At 45.1% G+C, this 21,899-nt stretch overlaps 1 protein-coding gene across 1 annotated transcript; it reads right to left on the minus strand.

Annotated features, from left to right (window-relative positions):
* Window positions 1-1,975: 1,975 nt before the first annotated feature.
* On the minus strand, window positions 1,976-21,795 carry TGFBI (transforming growth factor beta induced). Its single transcript, XM_026047551.1, has 17 exons — window positions 21,560-21,795; window positions 19,082-19,180; window positions 13,371-13,435; window positions 12,190-12,347; window positions 11,041-11,205; window positions 10,023-10,169; window positions 9,195-9,336; window positions 8,230-8,442; window positions 8,004-8,141; window positions 7,617-7,762; window positions 7,099-7,235; window positions 6,413-6,543; window positions 4,345-4,469; window positions 3,333-3,435; window positions 3,095-3,174; window positions 2,683-2,707; window positions 1,976-2,147 (listed from the first exon to the last, which is right to left on the minus strand). Exons 1-17 carry the CDS (start codon window positions 21,793-21,795, stop codon window positions 2,044-2,046), a joined length of 2,214 nt encoding a protein of 737 aa, XP_025903336.1. The 3' UTR covers window positions 1,976-2,043.
* Between the last annotated feature and the right edge of the window lie 104 nt (window positions 21,796-21,899).

The following is a 21,899-nucleotide window of genomic DNA, read 5'->3' on the forward strand; positions in this document are numbered from 1 at the left end:
TTTTCTTCTTTTTTGACTGGTAATTACTGCTTTCACCCAGGGCATATAAYTGGCTGGAGGATTAATCTAAAGCCTTTAGGATTATGCAGAAAAGCTCACAGCATCCTGGGGTGCTAGAACTCAGCTGCGGCAGCAGCACTACCTCCCCAGGCCAACCCGTGGTGGCCACTGTCTCCTTCTGGGCAAACTGCTTTGGTTCCTAAGCTGGCTCTGGGTGCAGTTCTCTGCTGACAAGGCTCTGCCAAAGAGAGCAGCACATTCACCCATGAAACTAGCTAACTTCTGGCACTGCACCCCCCTAAAGCTTTGTGCAAGGACAGTCAAGAAAGCAGAGGTCTTCATCAAGTGATTCACTGTTCTGCTTCTCTGGAGGATGCTCACTCACCCACCTTCTTGCTTCTCCATCTTTCAAGCATCTAACTAAAGAAAACAGTCCTATTGCTGCGTTTTGCACATTTGATTCATGTTCTGCTCGTGCTGCCAAAGGGGAAGAGCCCACCACCCACCTGAACAAGGACAATCTTTTCTACTCGTCCAGCTTTGACCACCGAAAGCAAAATGGCCCTGGACTGCAGCCAGCTTGGAAACTGCCCAAGACCAAGTCTTGAGGCATGGAAACACTGGAGTGAAACTTCTGCCTTTTGAGGTGGAGAGAATCTAGGTCAAGCTTCCTCATCAACTGTGTGACCCTTTTCATTCCCAGCCTGAATGCTGGGGAGAATGGGGAGGTGGCAGGAAGCCCCCCAATAGAAAAATGGAGCCAAGGGGACCCAAATGCACCTGGTGACCAGCATGAAAGCAAGCTCTGTGTATGTACCTCAAGCAGCTTCAACATTACAATCCCATTAAGCTTTCTGTAAGAAAAGCATGGGCCCTGCTTCCCATTTCATTGCCTTTGCAGCCCCATAGATTGGGAAAGCGCAGGTTTGGAAAGGAGAAATTCTTCTCCATTCCAGGGGAGCCTATTTGACCATTGCTGTGGCCAATTACAAGCTCTTTATTGTCAGGTACTTTTAATCACTCAAATGCCATCGAGAGAAAAAAAAAAGCATTACCATCACTTGTCATATTTATATTTTTGATTTTATTTTTAAATTTTATTAAAAAAAATTATTACAAATGAATCATTTACTGGAAGGCTTTTGCCTGGGAGAACTTTCATTTTAATCTCATTGTGAACAAAATGCAGCAAAGTTAAAATCAATAAGCATAAACAACCTCCCCCACCAAAACCAAACCAAAGAAAACCAAACCAAAAAAACAGTTAAAACTGTAGCTTATAATCATGCAGTTCTCTCAATGGAGGCTAAAAAGAGAAAAAAAAAAAAAAAAAAGAAAAAAAAAAGCCTCTCAATTCAGAATTTCATGGGATTCATGGGAGACTTAAAACCAAGGGGAAGGAAACACGCTCGTTAAAAAAAAAAAATAAAGAAAGAAAAAAAACAGAATAGAAAAAGAATTGCTTGGGTAATGGCTTGTGAATTGAACAAATTTACTTCCTCCAGAGCAATCCCAATTTGTCTAGCTGTGCAATTGGCCACTGAGTGATGTATATACCGTGAAATACTGAAAATACTGAATTCCTGCCAGGTCACTCTGGCAAAAATTTCCCAGCATTAGTACTCATTTGGAGGAGATTTTCACTGAGATTATACCTGGCTTCCCATTTCAGGAACCTGGAATTTGCAGTACCATTTGGATCCTTGGAAAGGACCTTTAATTCAAAGTCTCCTTAACTAATACAACTTCATGGAAAGCTCCAAGTGCCTTTTTATGCATTTTTGAATCAGGGCTGAATTAAGCACCTGCCCTGGTACCAAGGGTAGCAAGCCCAAAACTGGCTATTTTGTAAAAACAAAACAAAACAAAATATCTTAGTGTGAAAACTTGAAGGTCAAAAACACATAAAAATGGTCTTAAAATATATACATATATATATATATATATGGCTTTTAATTTTTCCTATCCTTCTCACTGGAGACAAAAATAAATTTAAGGGTGATATTTGGTTTTCAAAAAGAATTCTGTCCTTCTCTTAAGCTGTCAGTGGAGGTCAGAGGAGGCGCTGATCAAGGAATGCTCGCGCGGGTGCGCAGAACTGCCCGACTTCTCCATCAGCTTCTCTAGTATCCTGGAGTAGACGGGTGCTGGAAGAGAGAAGAGTCCATCAGCATGGGACAAGCACGCAGCACTTCCCCCTCTCCTCCCTGCTATGAGGAACCTTGTGTGGTGCAAGACAAGTTGCTCATTCCCTGCTAGTGGTACCACCACATGCATGGTACATGCACATGGAGTTGGCCAAGAGCACCCTCAGCCCTAGTTGAGGCGAATTTGGTCAATGAAATCCCTCCAGATTGATCCCTACGGTTGAGCAGTGGCTCTGTTTTCAATCTCTCTTTTCAGTGAATAACATAACTCATCTGAATCTGGTGGGGAATTTTTCTGGCCTCCTAAAGCCACCGCTGACCCAGAGAAACAAGGGATATCCAAGGCAGACAGGAGAGCTGAAGCTACCTATGTGCATGCCAAGGGGTCTGCAAGAGTGGACCAAGTCAAGGCTGGTCCTGCAGCGCTCCCCTTGCTCCTGCTCATGTGGCCACCTCCATGCATTAAACAGAGGGATGAGCCTCTCTCTCACTGACATGCAATTGGAAACAAGCTGGAGATAGAAATTCACCTTACCTAGCCGTGGATTCCTTTGAGAAACCTACATGGAAAGAGAAACATAGGAAAAAAAAAAATTGAAATTTATTACTTGCTAATTCTTATTCTAACAATCCCAGAAGGGCTTAAGAGAGGGTCAAACGAGTGGCTGTTCAAGACCACATGTGTTATTGCAGGTTGTCATAGATTGTATTGTGCCAAGGCTACAACCACAATATTTTGCTTGTTGTTAGCTTTGTGTTGCAAAACTTATCTGTCCTTCTTATATAATTAAGTTATATAAGAAGAATTCATTGGTTGGTCCATGAAACAGGTACACTCAGTCTCTTTGGAAGAGAAAATCTGAATTTGGCAAGTTACCCTTAAACCAGTAATACTAAAATGTAATTTGGGGAGCATTACTTGATGGAAGGATTTTTTTGTCTTTTACCTTGGATAATGCAGATGCCTGTTTGAAGATTTCCAGTGCAGGATCTGCTGGTTCATCCCCTCTTTCTTGAGGCCTTGAAGCTAAAGGCAGAACATAAATAGAAATTGAGCACCAGCTTCACTTGCATCCCCATCCCACTCCTGCTTTTCAATACACTCCTTTTATACGAGAGGAATTTTGGTTGGCAACTCTAGTGCGGAAACCATTCAGCTCTGGGCATTTCTAAACATGGACCTACCCTGAGGCTGCAGCACTGAGTTCACGGCATAAATCACACCGTTCGTGGCCATGATATCACTTTCAGCAACAGGCTCCTTGTTGATATGTATTACGTGGTTTTTCTGTTAAAGGAAAAAGAGGGAAAAAAGGTGGAAAGTGAGAAGGTTCAGTCTCCTGCAGTTTCTAGTTTGGAAAAAAAAACATACTTCATTCATTCATATATTCAATGGCTGTAGGCGCTTTTGTTGCTCTTGCTAATGAAGAAGAACACAAAAAGCAAATTATAATTCAAGCAGTTTGTCCTAGAGTTACCAGGAGGTTCTGGAGTCCTTGACCTCGCCCATGCACGGGGCAGGAGATCCCTGTGGCACCCAAGAGCTGCTCACTCCCCCAGGGAGGCATCACTTCAGCAGAAGGTTGCAGATGAAGCCACAACAGAGTCTACCACACAAGCTGGCCGACCACAAACAGTCAGAAACACCAACCTTCCCATTTTTGCCATCCTGAATTTCTTCTTCGCATGTGAAGAGCGGGTCATGAGTTATTTATTTGCTGAAAATATCTTATTTTCCCCTCCGTAGAGGATGCTATGCTCTCTTAATTAAGTGCAAAGTTTTGGAAATAAAATTATACATCTAAATAAATCCCGCTGTGCTAAGGGAGCACATGCAGAGATCATTGTCATTACACTAAAAAAAGTTTTAGCCAAACAGGCTATTCATTTATTTATGCTTTTTCCCCCATGACTCAGGGTGAAATTTATTACAGCTTCTGGAAATCATTTACAATTGGTCTTTGGGGGAGAAAGCCCAAGTAAACCACATCTCAAGACTGCCAACTTGTTGACTTGCACACAAGGCATCTTCCCCTCCACTACAGGCTCAGAAAACCATTTTGTGGGACAACACGCACATTTAGAAGAAGTTCCCATGCCACCCAGATGTCCATGCTAGACCCCAGCGTGGGCAGCCCACCACAGAAGCAATCTCAGCAGCTTTGTTCAGTGCGAATGCCCATGGAAGCCAACTCACCACGCTGACTTCCAGCTTGTCTCCCTGCATGGACTTGAGTCGCACGAGAGCCCCGACAGCGCCGCTCACCAGGATCTCATCCGCGATGTGGAACTTGAGGATGTTGGCGAGCTCCTTAGCATTACCTGTGAGAAGACAACATTTACATGTGCAAAACAGCATCAGAGGTTGCTTTCCGTAGCTCCATCTCTGCAATGTCGTTTTCTGAAAAATACAAGAATTTCCTGAGAGTGCAAGAAAAACATGACAGGTTAAAAGATCAGGTAGAAGCACGTTGGATGGAGATTGCTGGGACATTGGGGCTAATCCTGCCAACACAAAGAGGGGCTAGGAAATCCGGATCCCTGCAGATCCTGCAAGTCCAGGACGTTCTCCAACACTCGTCTTTAGCCCTGCTCCACACAGAAAATCTCCATCTTCTGTTTTTTCAGTCGTCTCTTCTCTCACTGTGCATTATATGAACATGTTTCTGTAGCTGCTTTCACTTCCCAAAGCAGATTAGGAAAAAAAATCTATATTAAATAAGGAAGTACGCAGGATACTCTGATATTTGCAAGTGTCAGTCACTACTTCTGCCAGGATCAGGGTCACTTTACAATATTCTTAATGGGTAAAACTCCAGGATGTCTCAGTGGGAAGAGGCAAAGGGCAGGGTGGATGTCCCTGGTGGTTCTCGGGTGCTAGCACTATGGATCAGGCTAGCAGTGAATGTCTCTTAGCACATCTAGCTATGATTTGAGGTGTTAGAAAGATGAACCACTTCTACTTCATGGCCCATCTTCTCCTTTAGAGGCTGCAGCATCACAAGCAAAACCCACAGACAGATGGTGAGGAATAACTAGCATAAAAAAACCCTCGTTCTACCAAACCAGAGCAGCATCTCTAGCAGGATGGACTTCTCATCTCACTGCCTGTATCTGAATAAACCGTGAGCTTCTTTTCCATTTCAGTTTTTCTCGGGTGGCCACAGTTCACACCGCCTTCACCAGCATGATTCACTTCTCCTCCAAAAGCATAAGCTAAATATTTGCACGAAAATAAAATAMGAACGTTTGAAGTGCCGGCATCTGGCATGCTTCATTCCTGCAGCCGTTTACAAAGCTACAAAGCAGTCCTGAAGTATTTATACATGAAACACTAGGCTGAATGTGTAGCCTGCTATTACCAGTTGCTTGTCCATGCACTTAAAAGGATAACCAGCCACCATGGGCAGAGGCTTCCCAAATTATGATGTCAATGTTTGGTTGTGCTTTAGTGATGAGAAGACATTACACTCGAATACCTGACGTTGTTTCCAAACCACAGCCATTTTTCAACATGAAGAAAATAAAAGATCCTGCTGCACATATAAAACAGTGTTATTAAACATTCCTGTCTTTTTTTCCCCCTCTTTCAATCTGCAGGCCTGTGCTTTTCAGGGAATTGGTCTTGGTCTTCATCTATACTAGACTAGAATATTTTGTCATCTGAAGATCCAATTGGATTTCCGGATTTGTCCGAGTAGACGTTTACAGAGCAACAGTTCCATCCTTTTAATACTTAAATTGCATACAGCTTGAAGCTGAACGTGGACCTGGCTTTCTATTTGCAAAGTTTACCTTAGACACCCTGATCCTACATGGGTGAGRATCCAGATGGAATAAGGCCAGACATATCCTCACTTTTTTCATCCCTAATGTGCAAGGCAGAAACCTTGGTCTCTAGAAACACTTYCAGCTTATCTTGCTTATAGCATCTGTCAGAGCCAAGTAAAAGTCAAAGGGAATATGCAGCACTCACTATAAACTTGACCTCCAAGCCCAGCAGAAGTGGAGTGGAAAAGGGAAGTGGAAGCCCGGGCTCATGCCTTGTAGAAAGAATAACCCCATGCACATGCCTTGTAGGAAAGTTTAGGGCCACCCCAGTCTTTCAGATGAAGGACAAGCCAAAGCCATGCAGGAAGCCTGTGCTTCCAACAGACAGGCTCAAACMATGAGATACAGAAGACAAATCACTAGAAGTCAGTTGCCCAGTACCATGCCAATAACACACAGCAACCGCTCACCTACGTGCTCTGGAAACCACTCACCCATTAGTTTGTTCAGTTCCCCTTGTGGCATGGCTCGGAAAGCTTCGTTTGTTGGAGCAARCACCGTGAAGGTACCCGGCCTGTTCAAGGTCTCCATAAGCCCTGCAGACTGGATTGCAGCCACCAACGTACTGCAAGACACACACGTATTTACAACTCCAATGGCTTCATCTGTTGAAGCTAAGCTGGTCTTTGAGCAATTTCATATCATATTCAAGAGAGCTATGAAGTTGCAATTGCAAAATCCTACTGGTTTCGAGCAAAATAAAAAGTCAATCAGAAATGACCYGAGCCTTGTGAGATCCAAGAACAACAGTGGAGTAACAGTAAAGCAGCCCAGGGATGCTAAATACCAGGGAACAACGAGGCCAGTGAAATGACAGAGGCCTGACCACAATGCCTCTAACTGGCAAAGTCAGCTCTGCAGCCAGCTTTTTACTGTAAAAATGTACTCGCAAGGTCTTGCTAAGATAATAAAACAAAACCAAAATCTTCACAGTTGAGTTCCAACCCAGTTCTCACTAAACTGATTTACTTGAAGTCTCACTGCCTTTAGGGATGGGACTGTGGTTTGGGTGCTCCTTCCATGTTACAGAATTATGTGTAGTCGTGGCTATGATCTACAGTAAACCACTTTGACAACTCTTCTGCTCCAAACTGGCCATTGGGAAGAGCAGAAAGGTCACCTGAAGCGATGATCTGCCTTGAGAACATCCATCACTGAACCAGATGGTGGGGTCAACATTTTGTCCATGCTGAAGACGGTCCCAAACCTTCCTCTCTTGTCATGGGCAGCAATGCAGGCATTTTCAATGCACAGGTTCTGCAAGCAGAGTGGTAGACCAAAGATATCCTTAGTGTCTGCTTCAAAAGAGAAATTTTATACTTTCCTCAATGCTCATTTACACTTTTAACATGCTAGCCATCACATTACAGATGTCAATCAGATGTCAGTGGGCAGAGTGTTTACCACAGACAGCAAAGGACAAGAAAATTCCACGTAACCCCTCCGTCCTGCTTGCAATTAACTGGTTGTTTAGACAGACCAGTGAAATTCTGACTGATTGAGAAACTCCAGCTGCTTTGGGGAAGCTGAGGCTAGACCCTCACCCAGACGTGGACTTATTGATGAACTAGACACCCAATGAAGCAGCCCCTACCCAACAACCTCCCGTTTACAGCACTGCAACCTGCAGGAACTTACATTGCGGTAAACAAAAACTCTCAGCTCCTTGTCACCCAGAGTCTGCAGTTTCTGCCCATGGTAAAGATATTTAGAGGAAAGCTGGTCTCTAACAATGTGGTTCAGCAGCAAATTTTTCATGTAGCTGTCAACGGGGGGATTTCCATCTGCAGCAAGAAAAACGGAAGCAGTAAGTCCTTCACTTAGAATAATCCCTGAGACAATAAAAAGGCCCAAATACAGAATATTGTCTACATCAGCTTTTAATTTTAAATCCACATGCCACCRTTTATAGCATTTGAAGGAGGATTTGCCTGCTTGTGCACTGCAACTCTGCCTAAGCGAGATTCTCTGAAGCAGATCTGTGGCACACACTGAGAGAAGAAAGAAAATTACTCCCAGATTTACCTTTGAATGCATCATTTACTGGAGCAAGAAGCGTCACGTGCTCATTGCCAGTCAGATGAGAACTGAGACCAGCTTGTCTGAAAAGATCCACAGACTTGGAAACTTCAGATTCTTGGGCCAACTCAAACAGGGTCTTCGCTGAAAAGAAAAGCAGCAYGTAGTAAACTTATTTAAAAGCAATTCACCCAAAAGCAAAAGGAAGAAAGATACAGAGGGGCACCAGTACCTGAGTCTGGAATCAGCAGCTCATTGACAAAGTGAACGACACCGTTGGTAGCCAGGATATCCTTGTTAGCTATAATGGGCTTCCCGTTGAGRGTCAGGTCCTCCCCACTGCAGCCTACGTCCAAGGTGGTTCCTTCCAGGGTCTCCATCGTCAAGCCAGCAATGATGGCCTCAGCGCACATGGCCGATTTCAGTATGTGGTGATTCAAAAGGTCTGCAAGAGAAGCGAGTGCCTAAGTGAGCAGGAAAAATCAGCCATGCAAACGTCGCCCTGTGGACTATTGTAGTTTGTATGGGTTCTGCTCAAACGCAAGGGCATCACATATAGAACTTCATTCCAAAATATGCTCAGTAATTGAAAATAGGGCACTTGCATCAGATGCCCAAAAAGTACAGTTCTTATAGACCTTTCTCTAATTAGGAAGTGTTTCATATAATTCTTTGASTCATTTGTCAGGGGAAACCACTGATAAAATGCAACTTCTCTTTCACCTTGAAAAATCAGTTGAAGCCACTATCATCTATAGTAATATACACTATAGCATATATAGTATGGATCAGCTGCCTCATGAATCTTCTACATCTTTTCCCATTCATGTTGCAGTTTTGAAAAGAAACCAACTAGGAGGCGATTTCCTTCACACCCACAGAAAACCCAGTCAAAGTCTCCCCATGAATATACTGGTTGGCTTAAAAGAGCAACCGTTTCAGCAGCCTCTTCCACATCTRGATAACGCACATTTCACCATATCTGTCATGTCCAACCCCAAAGAATCCTATGTTGTCCATTGAAAAGCTGAGGGCTCTCACATGGTTTTATCGTAGCCATTAGCAGAATGTATCTGGGATTAAATCTATTTGATATCACATAGATGTGATCAAATGGGATCACATCTRTTTGAAGATCACATTGAGAGGAACTGCAAAATGCTCCTCCATCTCCACGCTTGGTAAACAAGTCCTTACCCCTGAGGGCCTCTGGGTCTCCCAGGATTCGGTTCAGGGTCTCTCGTGGGATCTTCTCAAAGGCTTCATTGGTTGGAGCCAAGAGCGTGTACTGGCCTTCGCTTTCCAGCAAGCTGTTCAGGTTGGAAGCAGCTACTGCAGCCTGCAGAGGAATGAGGAAAGAGGGTCAGATACATTCAGCAAGTAGACAACGGTCAACAACTTTGCCCAATCACTAAGGGCCAGATTTATTAAGGTATTCATTATTTCAAAACACTTATAATGATCTCCTAAATAGCCTCTTTCAGCATATTGCTACTTTTACAAGTTTTATCCTGCCCCTTGATTCTCTCTTGTGCTTCAATAATTTGAGCATGAGATGGACAGACCCTTTTCTGGAGACTTTCAGATTTATTTCTAATATGCTAAAATGCCTGGAAAAGTTTGCAGTAGTTACAGTGAATAACACAGATTAGAACCAAAGTTGGCTAACTGCAAAAGTCCTGTGKTTTTTTTTTCCAGTCATTCCTTAGCTTGACAAATAGCAAGCCAAATAAATTGGTATTCATTAAATCTGAACAGTTTATATCACTTAAGGCAAAGATGAGGAACCAGGCAAAGAGAGAGGAACCAGACTCAGGCTATTTCCTTTTACAGGCAGCAACAGCAATGTGGCACTTACAGTGATATCAAGCTTTTCTCTTCCTAAAGTAAAATAAGCTATATCGAAACAAGGATTTTATCAGCAGCTTTATAGTCACAGTGTTTAGGTGCTGGCAAGCTCTTCACTGCAATTCCTTGGAGGGAATATCCTTAAGGTCCCCTGGCGCACACTGGAAATGGACTCACCCGGAGAGTTTCCAGGCTTTCCTCGGTCTCAATGATCTGCTGGATGCTGTTGGTGGTGGTGGCGATGACTTTGTCAATGACGTGAACCACTCCGTTGGTGGCATGGTGGTCAGCTTTCAAGAGCCTGGCACAGTTCACCGTCACAATCTGCAAGGGGAAAGAGCCACAGGGTGTTATGTGCACTAAAACAGGAAGGTAAAGTCGCCTCTGCTGTTTTTCTATTCCAAACACAGTGAGTGTTGTAATACTGAATCAGCAGGAGCAGAAATGTGGTTTCCTAGAAAAACAAATGAAGAATGAGAGTGTTCTATCAAAAAAACACAGTTGAAACATTTTATATTTAAAGAGCTTTGAAAATAATCAGCGGTTTAGTCTAGTATGCATCAGCAAGGCTAAGAAAATATCTCACATCAAACAGTTATGCAAGTTATTATAGACCAGAATGTGCAACTTTCCTGCAATATCAACTATGAAACTATCTGCTTATAAGTATTTTATCAAAGTTCTTCCCCGAAATGTTCCTTTGATCAATAACCTAAGCATCTTCAACCTAAGTGCTACTGAACCCTCAAGGTCCAAATACTGTGTTGGAGGTGCAAGGTGTTGGAAGACCTGTCTTAAATTCACCATGCATCATTTCATGCCCTTTCGGCACCTTCTAGAGGGCCACAGACCTCAGTGATTTGGGGTAATACTGTGTCRTTGTGCACCAATTGATACTTATGTATTATCTTACTGTGAAGCCAGTTTTAGCCTCTGAGGGGTGACTAAATGCAGACACATTTCTCAACACATCATGCAGTGCTTTGGGTGAGAAGAGAGGCCCTGAATGTGGTTTGGATGAAGGTAACAGCTTCAGAGTGCCCTCAACACCTAGTGCTGGCCGTGTAGTCAAAGCTTCTTCACTGGAAATTTTACATCTCACTTTTATCCTTAGAAAACTCAGCTCATGTAGTTAACATAGGTCTGTTCGCAGCTCTACCTAGGTAATTATGATATTTTCAAAGAGTTGTCTTACCCCATTGGGATAGTGGTGAATCTGGATAGGCAGGTTCTGGTACATTGAATTAAGCGTTGTCCCATGTTTCAGCTCATCTGTTAGCACCCGTTTGTTCACCATATGGTAGCGGAGGGCGTTGAGCAGCTCAATGTTAACATTACTGACTAAGGAATCCAGCATTTCCTGTAAATAAGCAAAATGAACCTCAGGGCTGAGTACAACGAACCCTATTGTCCACGAGAGCATCCCTGCACCAGGAGGCCTGGCTGTGTCCAAGGAGAATCTGATGAGACCTCCCTTTGTGTATGTTTGTGTGTAGTTCTCCAGCTTCCATAAGAGCTTATCTTTTGCCTTCCAACAGTAGCTAGCAGCTCTGGCATCCCTGTCCTGGGCAGGCAGATGGACAATGTCTACAACAGCAATAAGGTAACCAAAAGGACTATGCAGAGCCAAGAGGCAACTGTATTGGGAGACTTTCCCCAAGGACATCATCCTCTCAAGGGGGTCTGCTGGTTGAGCTTTGGTGACAGAGGCTTGGTAGTGGGAACAGACAAAAAATGTCCCTCTCCCTGACCCTGAGGTAAATATGTGCTGTAACTCAACATGGGCTGTGCAGTCAGGATACTCTCCCTCCCATGGGACACTCTGTTTGGATGGTGGCACCAGCAAGACAGTAGTGATAATCTGGGGAGGAGGAATTTCATAGGATGAGAAGTGTAAAAAATAAAACACATATAAAATAAATCTATAAGTAATAAGGCAGACAAATGTACTGATGCAGGAAGGCTGTGAATTTACAATTGGGGCTGAGTATTTGTGCAAATATTAGAATAGAGTGGTAAAGTAGATATCAACAGTAAAACTGTTGGTGGAAGAGAAGTTAAGTCTCTTSTTGCAGATCTCATGATGATCTCCAGCAGTATGAGATAGGGAAAAATGAATGAGGTGACTGTTATATCCACCCCCTGGAGAATATCTACACCTTCACCTGGTGTTGGGTTCTTACAGAAGCAAAGCTTGGAGATGATGGAACAGTACAGAGCCTCCTGTTTTGGAATAGCCTTCCTACATCAGGGCAGTATTAATATTGGTTTTTAGCCCCTAGGGCTGAATATCTGCTACTGAAGGAAGCAGGTGCAAAAAGAGAGAGAGAGAACTAAATCTTACAGCAGACAAGGATGCCCAGGCCTCATTACTTGGAGCAAAAATTGTAAAACTTCCAGGTCCTTCAATTTCTGGCCTTAGGTTAGACCGGTCAGAGTAGAGCTGCGTGGTTGCAGATCCAACAACACCCAGGGTTTCATAGATRTTTGAAAGCGGCAGTGCTGAAAGAAGGGAAGATTGCATTTCTAGCACAACATCACTCATCCTTCACTGTRCTTTGTTGAATTCAAAGAGAGCTGCTGGCAGAATGCTTCTGGGAATGAATTCATGTCAGTGAATTCATATCTGTTCATTAATTAGATAATGAATAATCGTAGGCTGTCAGCTCCAATCTCAATTATACCCACCGCGTCTCTGTGAGCTTGAATAGAGTCAAACATGGAAACTGGAGGAAAAATCAGACCTTAGCATTGTATCTGGCCTGAGAGACAAAAGAGGCAGGCACAGAAAACYGTTGCTCCCACCAGATCCATCAAGGATCTTTTCTCTGGTTGGTTATGCCTAGGCCCAGACAGTCGGACCATGGCACCAGACTGACTGGAGAGCAGGTGATAACGGTGGGATGTCACCCCCATTTGTATGCAGTGGGTCATCTTTGTCACTCCCCTGCAAGGGGTACAAGACCCCAAATGATGTCCCAACCCCACTGTGGCCAAGCTCTTCCCATCCGACCATCATTTATGGAGTGACCACAAGCTCATTGGGGCAGGAGGTGTAAAGAAAGCAAAAGCAGAACACGTCTGTCYTCGACAGTCCCAGGCAATTCCCTTTCCCCACCAGGGACCAAACTGTATTTTCTATTACCTACAATTTTGCCAAACTCAAGCTTGCCAAAATAGAAATGAGAAGAGACTGGCAGAACTGTCTGTCACTGTACCATTACTTTGTATTGTATTTCCAATAGAGCTATATTGCTTGTTGGAATAAGTAATTCCCTGGGGTCCTCCCATGCTTGATTTAGTTTAATTATATCCAGGGTTTTAAATTATCTGGAGCGTTTTGCAYGCTTTGGAGCTGAACTGGCACTCAGCTGGTGCTCTGCTGCGCTTTTGAGACTTGCTCAGGGCAACATCATACACAAATTGCAAAAAATCTACTCCACTTTGATAATTTTCTAGCATTTCTCTTCACTAGGCAGCTGTATAATTTTAAAATGTCTAAATGAATGTCAAACGTATTTTTACCAGCTGGGCAGCCCTTCTCTCCAGGAACTTTTTCATATCCAGGACAGCACTCGTAACTGATTACTCTGCAAGAAGAAATGGATACAGCAGATTAACCAATGCCAGTTTAATTTCCCCTCCCATGTATTAGCTATATTCTTGTCTGTGTTCATCCATATTTGGTGCTGTTTCTCAAGTAGACACTTCGCTAGACATATAGACTTGAACAGAGCACAAACCACAGTTTTTATCTCCTGCAGGACTGCATGGTGCCAATTTCTCCCCAGAACAAAAGCAGACAGAAGTTATTTTCAAAACCCACACTTTCCCCAGCGACTTTACTCAATCTCTCTTCAAACAGTGGACGGAAACCACTATTTTACGGGATGCTGCAATGCTTTAAACTTAAGGTGGAAATGAGGCACAAGCTCAGGATCTCAGGAGAAGTAAAACAGAGAGAGCTAGGGGTGAGAGTATCCATAAGTATTTCCACATATCTCATATCTGATATAACCCTGGGTTTCACACAAGCTCCTCACTTCAGTGCACATCTTCTTCCAGCTGGCAGCACAATTTTTTAAGTCAAGGTCAGAGTAAGGAGGGGGTCCCAGACCCCATTTGCCTGAGTAAGCAGGAGCAGCCTGGAGCCTGCGATCGTGGTCTGCAACTCAATGGAAAATGAAGTCTCATTTGATTTTTAAGCTCCTTGTTTAAGAGAATATGTTGCAATATTAAAAGAAAAAACGCATTACAAAAAAAAAACCCACACAAATTGTTATCCTTTTACTTTTTACAGGGTCTTCGTCCCCCTATTGCTCCAGGGTTGACCTCCTAGCCAGCCCSTGCAGGGACAGCCCTTCCTCATGGGGACAAGCTCTTTTCTCCAGGGCTCCCGGCCAGACTGGGTACCAGCCTGATGCAAGGTCCCCAGCTTGGGCTCCTTGTCATCGCTGGAACCCCCTTAACAACCAGGGGAGAGTTAAGGTTGGGAGGGGATTCTTGGGGGTAATTAAGAGCCTGCAAGTGAAACAAATACCTGCATTTCTCTGACAGAAGCAAATCAATTTGGTGTCACGGTTTCCTAGGAGCGCTGCAAAGCAAACCCAGACTGATTGTCTAGACATTATATATGCCATGGGGGAAAGAGTTTGCCTAAAGCAATCCCCTCTTTCGACTACCGGAGATCTGCTTTTCACAGCTCCCCTGTCTCGTGTTCATTAGAAACACACGCTACCCACCCCCGCCCGGCTCCGATTTCTCTTTTTTTCACCCCAGAAACTTAATCCAGTCTAGACAGTTCCCCTGGTTCACAACTGCAATCAAAGCCGAAGAGCCGATTCAAGAGAAATCTTTCCAAAGCTCAGCATAAATAATTYCCCGGTGCTGACGTTGACTTTTAAAGGCTTATTTGCAGCTCGATGGGGGATGAATGAACCACGAGCAGACAAGCAGTCCCCTTGCCATCCCACCATRGGATGCTCGTGGCCAGGTCACCAAGGACCTGGGGCTAGCACCCACTCAAGCACCCCCGGTCAGTGCCCACCCACCAGCCTTGTCACCCATCTCTCCTCCTGAGTCACCTCCTTTTCCCCCAGCCTGCCCCACACCACCTCAGCTGGAACTTTTCCCCCTTTTTTAAGCTGTCTGAGCACACACAAAGTTCTGCAAAGAAAAGTGCGGAGATGTCCACCAGAGACAGGAAATGAGAACCAGGGAACCATCCTTGAAATCAGTCCCTTGGAGCTCCTATGGACGCTCATTCCCCAGCCACATATCAGTGCTTAGGTGCCCCAGGTGCCCCGTGGGAAGTAAGGGGCCACCTTGTGGATGCTGAGACATGGTTGGGAGCCAACCCTTGCAGCCCACCAGGGCCAGGAGACTTCCTTCACCCTGGGTCCTGGTGGCTCCATGTTTGATGCCACGATGAGGACCTCCAGGAACATCTTCATCCACCACTCAGGGCATCACACACACTTCTTGATGGACCCGGGGCCAAGGCAAGGACCTGCCCAGATCATCACTCACGGGCAAGGCAGGAGAACATTCCCACCTCCCACCACGTTTCTCGCCAAGCACAGGAGGAGTGCTGGTGTCCCATCAAGAGTCACACGTCATTGCATCGTTATGTGGCCACTGCCAGCTCCATGGGTTGAATAAACAGCGCACAAAGCGGGTTTGTCACCTGCTCTACATCACCTCCAGCCACTGTTTCCCAAGCAAATCATTGAGGAATCATGAATCCACTCATAACAGCAAACGCAGCCAAGGTCTCCAGATGAAGCAGTCACCGAATGAAGCGGTGTCCTAACTCCCAGGAGCGAGCGTCCTTGGGTTTATTCACCGTCATTTCAGTGCCCCTGCATTCTGAGGCTCCAAAATTAAATTTTAAGTGCGTTCTTTTTTTTTTTTTTTTTTTCCAAGGCAATAAAAATAAGCTTAGGCATATATAAGTGAATAAAGATCCATTTGTAATCATTTCCTGTAATAAAGCCCATATGTTTTGCTTTTGTAAAAAGAGTGCCAGATGCTCATTCTTTGCCTGAATTGGCAAAAATAGATTGGATTTAAAAAAAAAAAAAAAGGAGGAATGTTAATTTAAAAGGAGGAGAAAAAAAGTACTAAGGGGCAGCTTGCTGCTACCAGTTACTCCTAAAAAAAAACATATTAAGAATTTATATAAATTGTCTTTTTGTTCTCAAGACAAAAAATGTGGGGAGGAGGGGCCTTTAAGTACAACCCAAATTCTAGAAGAATGAGTTTAGTGCATTGGGGAGTTATAAAAAATATTTTTCTAAAAACAGAAGGCAACTATGACAATATATGCTAAATAATTTATTTCTTTGGCTTTGGAATAACCAACAGTGGAAAATTACCTAATTATCAAAACAATCTTGTTTCRGTGCTTATTAAAACCAAGGCAGTTGCCAACTATCTTATCTCACTTCATCAGCAAGCAACGCAATAACAAAACGTGCATAAATCCTCCATGTAATTTCTTCCTAGCCATGCAAGGCAAACCYTTAGCAAAGAGAAGAACACCAAAGGAAAAAAGCAGAGAAGGAGTTGAGAGTTCTCCTGCGATGAAAGAGTTGAGTTTCCACCATGCTGCAGATCCCCAGTGCTCACTCACGCACCAGAGCCACCCTGAGGGAAGTCCCCTATGAACCCAACTGCCACATCAAGCCAAGACTAGAGACCAGACTCATCCATGTTTCCCATGCTGGCTGCCCTTGCTGCTCCACGTCCCCAGATGCAGGATGTGATCATCCTCGAAGGCGTGAAGTCTTTACTTACTGCTACAGGCTTGAGGCAACTTTCCTACCTTCCTCACCCAGAGCAGCTTTTGAGTTTTCTAAGACAACTTTGGAGGATCAACATTGCTCCTCTACAATATTTGGCATCTTGCTGACCGGTCTCCCTCCTACAGTACTCATAGAAGAAGGGAAAGAGGTCAAAGCAACTAAAACTATCTTTCTAGAGCCCAGCATTTGCCCGTGATCCATTTCCAACTTGCAGCGGTGTTAATCCTTTAAGCAAATATGAATGATCATGGAAAGGTCAGACACTGAATAAGTAGATGAGAAATGGGCCATGGGTCTCCCATTCCAGGACTGCCATCGTCACAGACCCTGCTTTCTAGGAACATGCTTGTCCACGAAGCCACCAGCTACAGATGGGATAGAGCTCCCCCGTGCTCTCCTGTTCTCAAAACTTCTCATTGAGCAGCTCAGCTCTACAAAAAGGAACAATTTCAAAGTACACGTTCTGCAGCATTCGCTGAGCTCGTGTCCTCTCCCAGGAGCTGAGAGGCTCCATGACATTCATTTTTTTAAGCCTCCGACTGTCAGAGCTTAACACACTGTGCCCTTTGCAGGCCACAAGACTCCTGATTGCTTCCATACGCCAGGAGGACCACATCCAGTAGGAACCCTCAACAGCAAGCTTTTGTAATCAGAGCTATCCCAGAGACTGGTGGAAAAATCGGAGTCCAGGCACATGTCTCTGGTTGTGCACAGGCACCGCTACGGGTCAAAGTAAGGCCTGGCTCAAAAATAGCTAGGAGGAGAGCAAGACAGTAAAACCCATTGTCTGGAGGATGCAAAGTGAAGGCTGCTTGGAGAATCTTGGTATAATGGGGCCATTATCTCCTAGGTTCATGCAGGTTAATGCTGTGTCTGCTTTGTGGATTGCTAGATTAGACATTTGGGTGCAAGCACAGAAAAATGAGGCTAGAGGCGCTCACTGCATCTCCTCAAATAAAACCCTGAAATGCTGCTAGGTGCCAGCTGCTCTACCTCTTCCTGGAGACACCCAGCAGAATTTGTCTCTGCCAGATACAGCTGTGCACTTGGGTTACTTGAGGCTCAGTTTCTCATTTATTACAGGGCTAAAGAAAATTGCAGCTGGACTTCCTTGTCTTTAAGTGATTTTAACAGCAGAGCTGTCCCATATCCAAAGCCAAGTGAGGTTTTGTTTGGAGACCCACGACACTACTCAGTTATCATAAGGATCTTCTACAGAACAAGCAATGATGATACCATATGGCCATGCCACGACCCGAGCTGTTCTACATCAAGGACGTTTTGAAAAGGCCAACATYCAGCCAAGGTGAGAATCTCAACTCTACACTTCTAAATTGAGTCTTCCCAGATATTGTCATTTTGTAGATTTGTGKGGGGGGGAGAGTTTATCTTTTTAGAAATATTGCCTGTTCTTTTCTTTTCTGTGAGGACAATTGGACATAAAAGAAAACACAACACATGGTCAATATTGATATACGCTGCAATAGCCCTTCCTAAAAGTTTTCCTATTTTCARTTAATCCACGTGACAAAAGGTCTAAAACTGCTCACAGTGGCAACTGGTGCAACCCCCTCATAGTACCAGCAATGGACACTAAAAACTAAATCTGATAGCCAGGAAACTCAACCGAGCCAATCCAAGCAACTATAATAAATCAAAAAGATATAGCTTAGCACAGTGAAAGATCTCCAAGTATGCTGTTTAGTACAGAGGCAGCATTCACTTAATCTGCAGAACATAATGATACGTTGCATTAGATCAAATTACAGCTTGCATAGGACCACACCAGGAACACACTGGCCCACTTGGCTTGGGCCAATGAATTCATCTGAAAGCCTCATTTAGCCCACACCAAGGAGAAGGGATTTCCCCACTCCTGATCTAGCCAAATATGCCCATCCTTAATTATCTGCCGACTACTTTTTTCAGAAGGATGTCCTGACACTGGTTACTGTGCAACAGCACTTGCATACTGTTATTTGCAATTTTATATTTATGAATTGGCCTACAGGACTAATTGACTTTCTTAGTGAAGCTGAATGGCATTAGCTAAAGCTGACACCTCTCTTTCTTCATTTCCGTTTTCCCTGCCAAAGAAAATATATGTGGATGAACTTTATGTTCTTTCCAATATCCATCACCTCTGTGTTGCCCTGTTTTTTCCCTCATACCCGGCTCTTTTTTTTTTTTTTTTTAAGGCTATACCGCATTGGGTCTAGGATTTACAGAGACACAGCTAAGAACCAGAAAACATCTCGTACACTCTTCATTACAGCTCTGGGAGTTATACAAGTATACATAGAAATGCAATTAGGCTAACTTATCAGGATTTGAGTTTATGGAGTATTTCCCATTCTAAGTGCTTCAAGATCACGCTTTGGTGTTTGAGAAGAAACAAGGACCGTCTGCGCCGCCCTGGGGACTACTCACGTGGATTTGCCGCAGATTTTGCGCTGGTACCACTGCTTGCAGTTGGTGAAATATTTCCTGTTGGTCCCAATGAGCTTCTGCACGGCGCACACGTTGGGGCTAGAGTGGGCGACAAAGCAGAATGGGAGCCTGTGAAAATCCTCTTTCTCTATCTTGTCCCAGAGCCTGGGCTAGYCCCACCTGAAAATGCCCCCAGAGCCCCCATGTGTTTCACTTATCCCCTAAATAAAAAGAAATCAAGCTGAAAACATCATTTTCTCCAGGATTTCTGTGGTGAGCAGCTACTTATAATCTGGCATTAACTGGGATCCCAGGTAATGCCGGCCAAAGCTATGCAATGCTGCAAACACTTCCCAACAAAAACATCATTTTATTCTTCAGGACATTTATCAGGCTTTGGACCAACTTATGCTGCAAACAAATGAGTGACATAGTCCGAGTAACAGATTCAATTTCTTCTGSACCTGAATACTGAGTTATTGATGGTTAAAAATGAGCAGCTCAGTACATTGGACTCAATGTACACTTTATGACAGCATTTATTAACAGTAGCTATACAGTGTCAGCCCATGAGGTCCCAGGAGCTCTGCTCAACCAGAAGAATTACACACTTGAAGCTGCACATGTGACTAATCCCAGTGAAATCCGACTGCAGCCTCCAGGCTTTCTAAGAAGCCCAGTCATCRAGAGCAAAGATGTGGTCAAACGGGAGCTCGCTCGCTCCCAGCCTGTTTCCAACAGTGTTTCCCACTTACCCTGGCTCGCTGCGCCCTTTGCCCATGGATATGGACAAGGCAAAGTCATTGCAYGGGATGCAATTCATACATGGGGGCWGCAAGGCCACCGACTGCCCCTGGGTTTTGAGCCAGGGGTGCAGCACCCAGCCAGGCTGGGGATGCTCAGCCCAGCTGCACTTGGGGTGCAGAATTCGGCCTTAAATCACTCAGGAACCGCCAATCCCACAGCCAGTGTGAGCTGAGCCACACTCAGGGATCTCCACCTGGGCTGCACCAGCCCCGCAGCACCKACATGTGGCTCCAATCACATCCCCAGCCCACAACTCGCCTCGATTTCAGTGCCTGGTGCGGGACCCCTCCATATATTCATCTTGACAGGCCTGGCTTCCAAAGGCCCAGGAGCTGAGCACTTTGGGGCTSTTCCTTGTTTATCAGTCAAATGTTTCCCGTTTTTTCCCAGTACGGAAAGGTGTCTCGAATGGCAGACGGGGTCTCACACCCTTCCTGTGCTCCCTGCAGAAAGGCAGCACTGCACCGACCCTCCCRCAGGGGTTTGGCTGGTCCTCTGTTGCAGCGTCCATTGGACACACCGTTAATCAATGGTCATAACTCAGCTGATGTTTAAAAACTAGTTTGTTAAGCAGCACTCCTGCTATCAGGAAAGGGCCCCGGAGCCAAATCCTGCTATTAACGACGCTGGCTCAGTACAACGGATCAAATGTCTGCCTGAGGCTCCGGGCAGAGCTGGGTCTTTGCGCAGCTCCAGGTTAGGCAGAGACAAAGGAGAAAGTCACATTTGTGCGTAAATCACCATCGTTCTTTTATCACTGGCAGTTTCCGAGTCGGCATCAGCTCCGCTTCTGTCAAACGAACTTTGCACCCAGTCAAAGAAGCATTTGGTGCCCCCCAAATGATGCCCTGCCGGGCACTCCATCAGACAGCAATATTTCAGTCACTTTTTTTTCTTTTTCTTAATAAATGAGTTCATGCCCCTGCCTTCAGCAGCCCTCTTAAAAGGAAGCTGCAGTTCAATYAATGTCACTGTCACGAAAGACGAAAACCATCTGAAACGTCCGCCCATCCCTTTCACCTCACCCAATTCCCAATAAACCGTTTAAAAACAGTGGCAACACTAACACCTGGTTAGATTTTTTTTTAAAGATCAGCCCCCCAGGATCCACAATAGCTTGCCAGCCTGGCAGGAGATGTCGACACGCATTTGGGGGATATTCCTTATCTCAGAAGGCTTGAGATTAGCCAAGCCATTCCTCTGAGCACGAACATTTCCAAGATGTCCTGGGGCTCCAGTCAAAGGGCAAATCAGTGCTTACTCCCTAGACATACCCATCCACCATTAAAACTGTTTTCYTCCCTTTTTCTCCCCGTACTCCTTGAAAACGGATTTCCTTCCACACTGAGCTTAGTAATTTAAAGTCCTTCTTTAAAAACTTCCCAACAAATTCACCCTTTTTTTTTTTTACCCTTAAATGAGGATAGACTAATTTTTAAAAAATCATCACCAAGCTCTCTGAGGAAGGAGAGAAGTTAGTTGCCAGGGGATGAAACTTAGTTGCTTGCAGGGACATGCRGGACCCCCAGCCCTTTCCCAGCCCGAGTGAAAGGCTCGACCAGGGCGAGGAGATGGAGAAGCACCACGAAAGCAAAAAGGATGAAAATTTCCCTCTGACTTCCTCAATTTTGATTTTTTTGATTTTTTTTTTTTTGTTTTTGCCTGCCTTACCCGTGCTGCCGGCCGCGGAGCCGGCTGTGCTGCAGGACCTGCTGGTAGGGAGACTTGGCGGCGGCGGCCAGGCCGAGCGCCAGCGCCAGGAGCAGCGGCAGCGGCGACATGGCCGGGGCGGCGCGAGCGGGGCCGGGACGGGCCGCGGCCGCGCGCGCCCCGTTAAATGCGGCGGCGGCGGCCGGGGGCGGGGAGCGGGGAGGGGAGAGGGGCGGCGAGGGCAGCCCTCCCTCCATCCCCCTCCTTCATCCCCCCTCCGCATCCCTCCGTCCTCCCCCGCGCCCGGGGCCCCGCTGCGGCGGCAGCAAGCTCAGCATCTCCTTCCCGCTCGCATTGCTCT

Source organism: Nothoprocta perdicaria, unplaced genomic scaffold, assembly GCF_003342845.1.
Source record: "Nothoprocta perdicaria isolate Ctin4 unplaced genomic scaffold, notPer1 scaffold_5, whole genome shotgun sequence".
Taxonomy (NCBI): domain Eukaryota; kingdom Metazoa; phylum Chordata; class Aves; order Tinamiformes; family Tinamidae; genus Nothoprocta; species Nothoprocta perdicaria.